General features: G+C 32.8%; 1 protein-coding gene across 1 annotated transcript; it reads right to left on the bottom strand.

Annotated features, from left to right (window-relative positions):
• Positions 1–172: 172 nt before the first annotated feature.
• On the bottom strand, positions 173–1,048 carry LOC106792957 (the record flags this gene model as incomplete). Its single annotated transcript, XM_014759486.1, has 2 exons — positions 526–1,048; positions 173–419 (listed from the first exon to the last, which is right to left on the bottom strand). Coding segments are annotated over exons 1-2 (348 nt in total), but the record flags the coding sequence as incomplete, so codon positions are not given.
• Between the last annotated feature and the right edge of the window lie 83 nt (positions 1,049–1,131).

Raw genomic sequence — 1,131 nt, forward strand, 5'->3', positions numbered from 1 at the left:
AGTTGCTGAGGAAGTCTCAAATAGAGACGAAACGTTCAACGGATAAATATAGTGTTCATCTTAATTAAAACCCGTCCAAAAAACAACTTCCCTAAGAGTAAACTTAGTAATAATATTAATAAATTTTGGATAAGAAAAAAATCTTGATTATATTAACATAATATATAAATACCTTAGCGAGTATCTCTGCCTGCAAGATATCGTCTCCTGTTAAAATTACATTCTGCACTCTTTGTCCCTCTCCAAAGTTTGATAGAAACCAATCTGTGTCGTGAACAAAATCAGAGTCGGGGGGAATCCAAAGTTTCAACGGATTCTTTTCTTGTCGAAACCAATACAATCCGCTAAGACAAAACATAATAATTATAACGCTTCCTATCAACCATCTCTGTGGTTGTAAAGCTATTCTCAATCCCAACCTGAAAGAAGCAAATTAAATCATTTTCCAGCGATGTACTTATCATTCATTCTAGCCAGTGTTTGTCGTACTAGAACGTGCTATGAATAAACAAGCTTTGAACTTACGCATAAAAAAACCGCTCTACTCCTTCTGATATACGTTTTGGTATGTGACGTATGATACTCATAAAAGATCTTTTCTTAGCAAATCTTTCTTGTATCTCCATTTTTCTTGTTAAATACAAGACCTTGCCTTGAAACAAACTATCTTCTTTTATAAGCGTTAGAACTTAAATTTGTGCATCTGCCTCATTGAAGTTTTGGAGTATTGTACTAGTACTAAACGAAAAGAATATCACAATGGTAGAGTTAGAAAACACATAAAAATGTGTTTACACAAAGGAAACTTGCAAACTTTAGCCTTATCGATTCACATTATCATAACCTCTGTATTTAAATTAACGTTGTAAAAAACTTGTGTCACTTGAATAATCAATATATATATATATAGTTTCAAAGATTGAATTAGAGATCTTTGAACATTTTTTACAGAAAATTTATTACTCGTTTGGATCATCTTAGCAATAAGAAAAGATATATGTATTCACATACAAGTTACAAATGGTTGCAAACTTTCACTTGGCCGGCAAGCTCTCTCTCTCTCTCTCTCTCTCTCTCTCTTTTATATAAAAACACACTCTCTCTCTCTTTCTCTCTCTCTCTCTCTCTCTC

The sequence above is a fragment of the Polistes canadensis genome, unplaced genomic scaffold, assembly GCF_001313835.1.
Source record: "Polistes canadensis isolate GaletaPanama2010 unplaced genomic scaffold, ASM131383v1 scaffold_3219, whole genome shotgun sequence".
NCBI lineage: Eukaryota > Metazoa > Arthropoda > Insecta > Hymenoptera > Vespidae > Polistes > Polistes canadensis.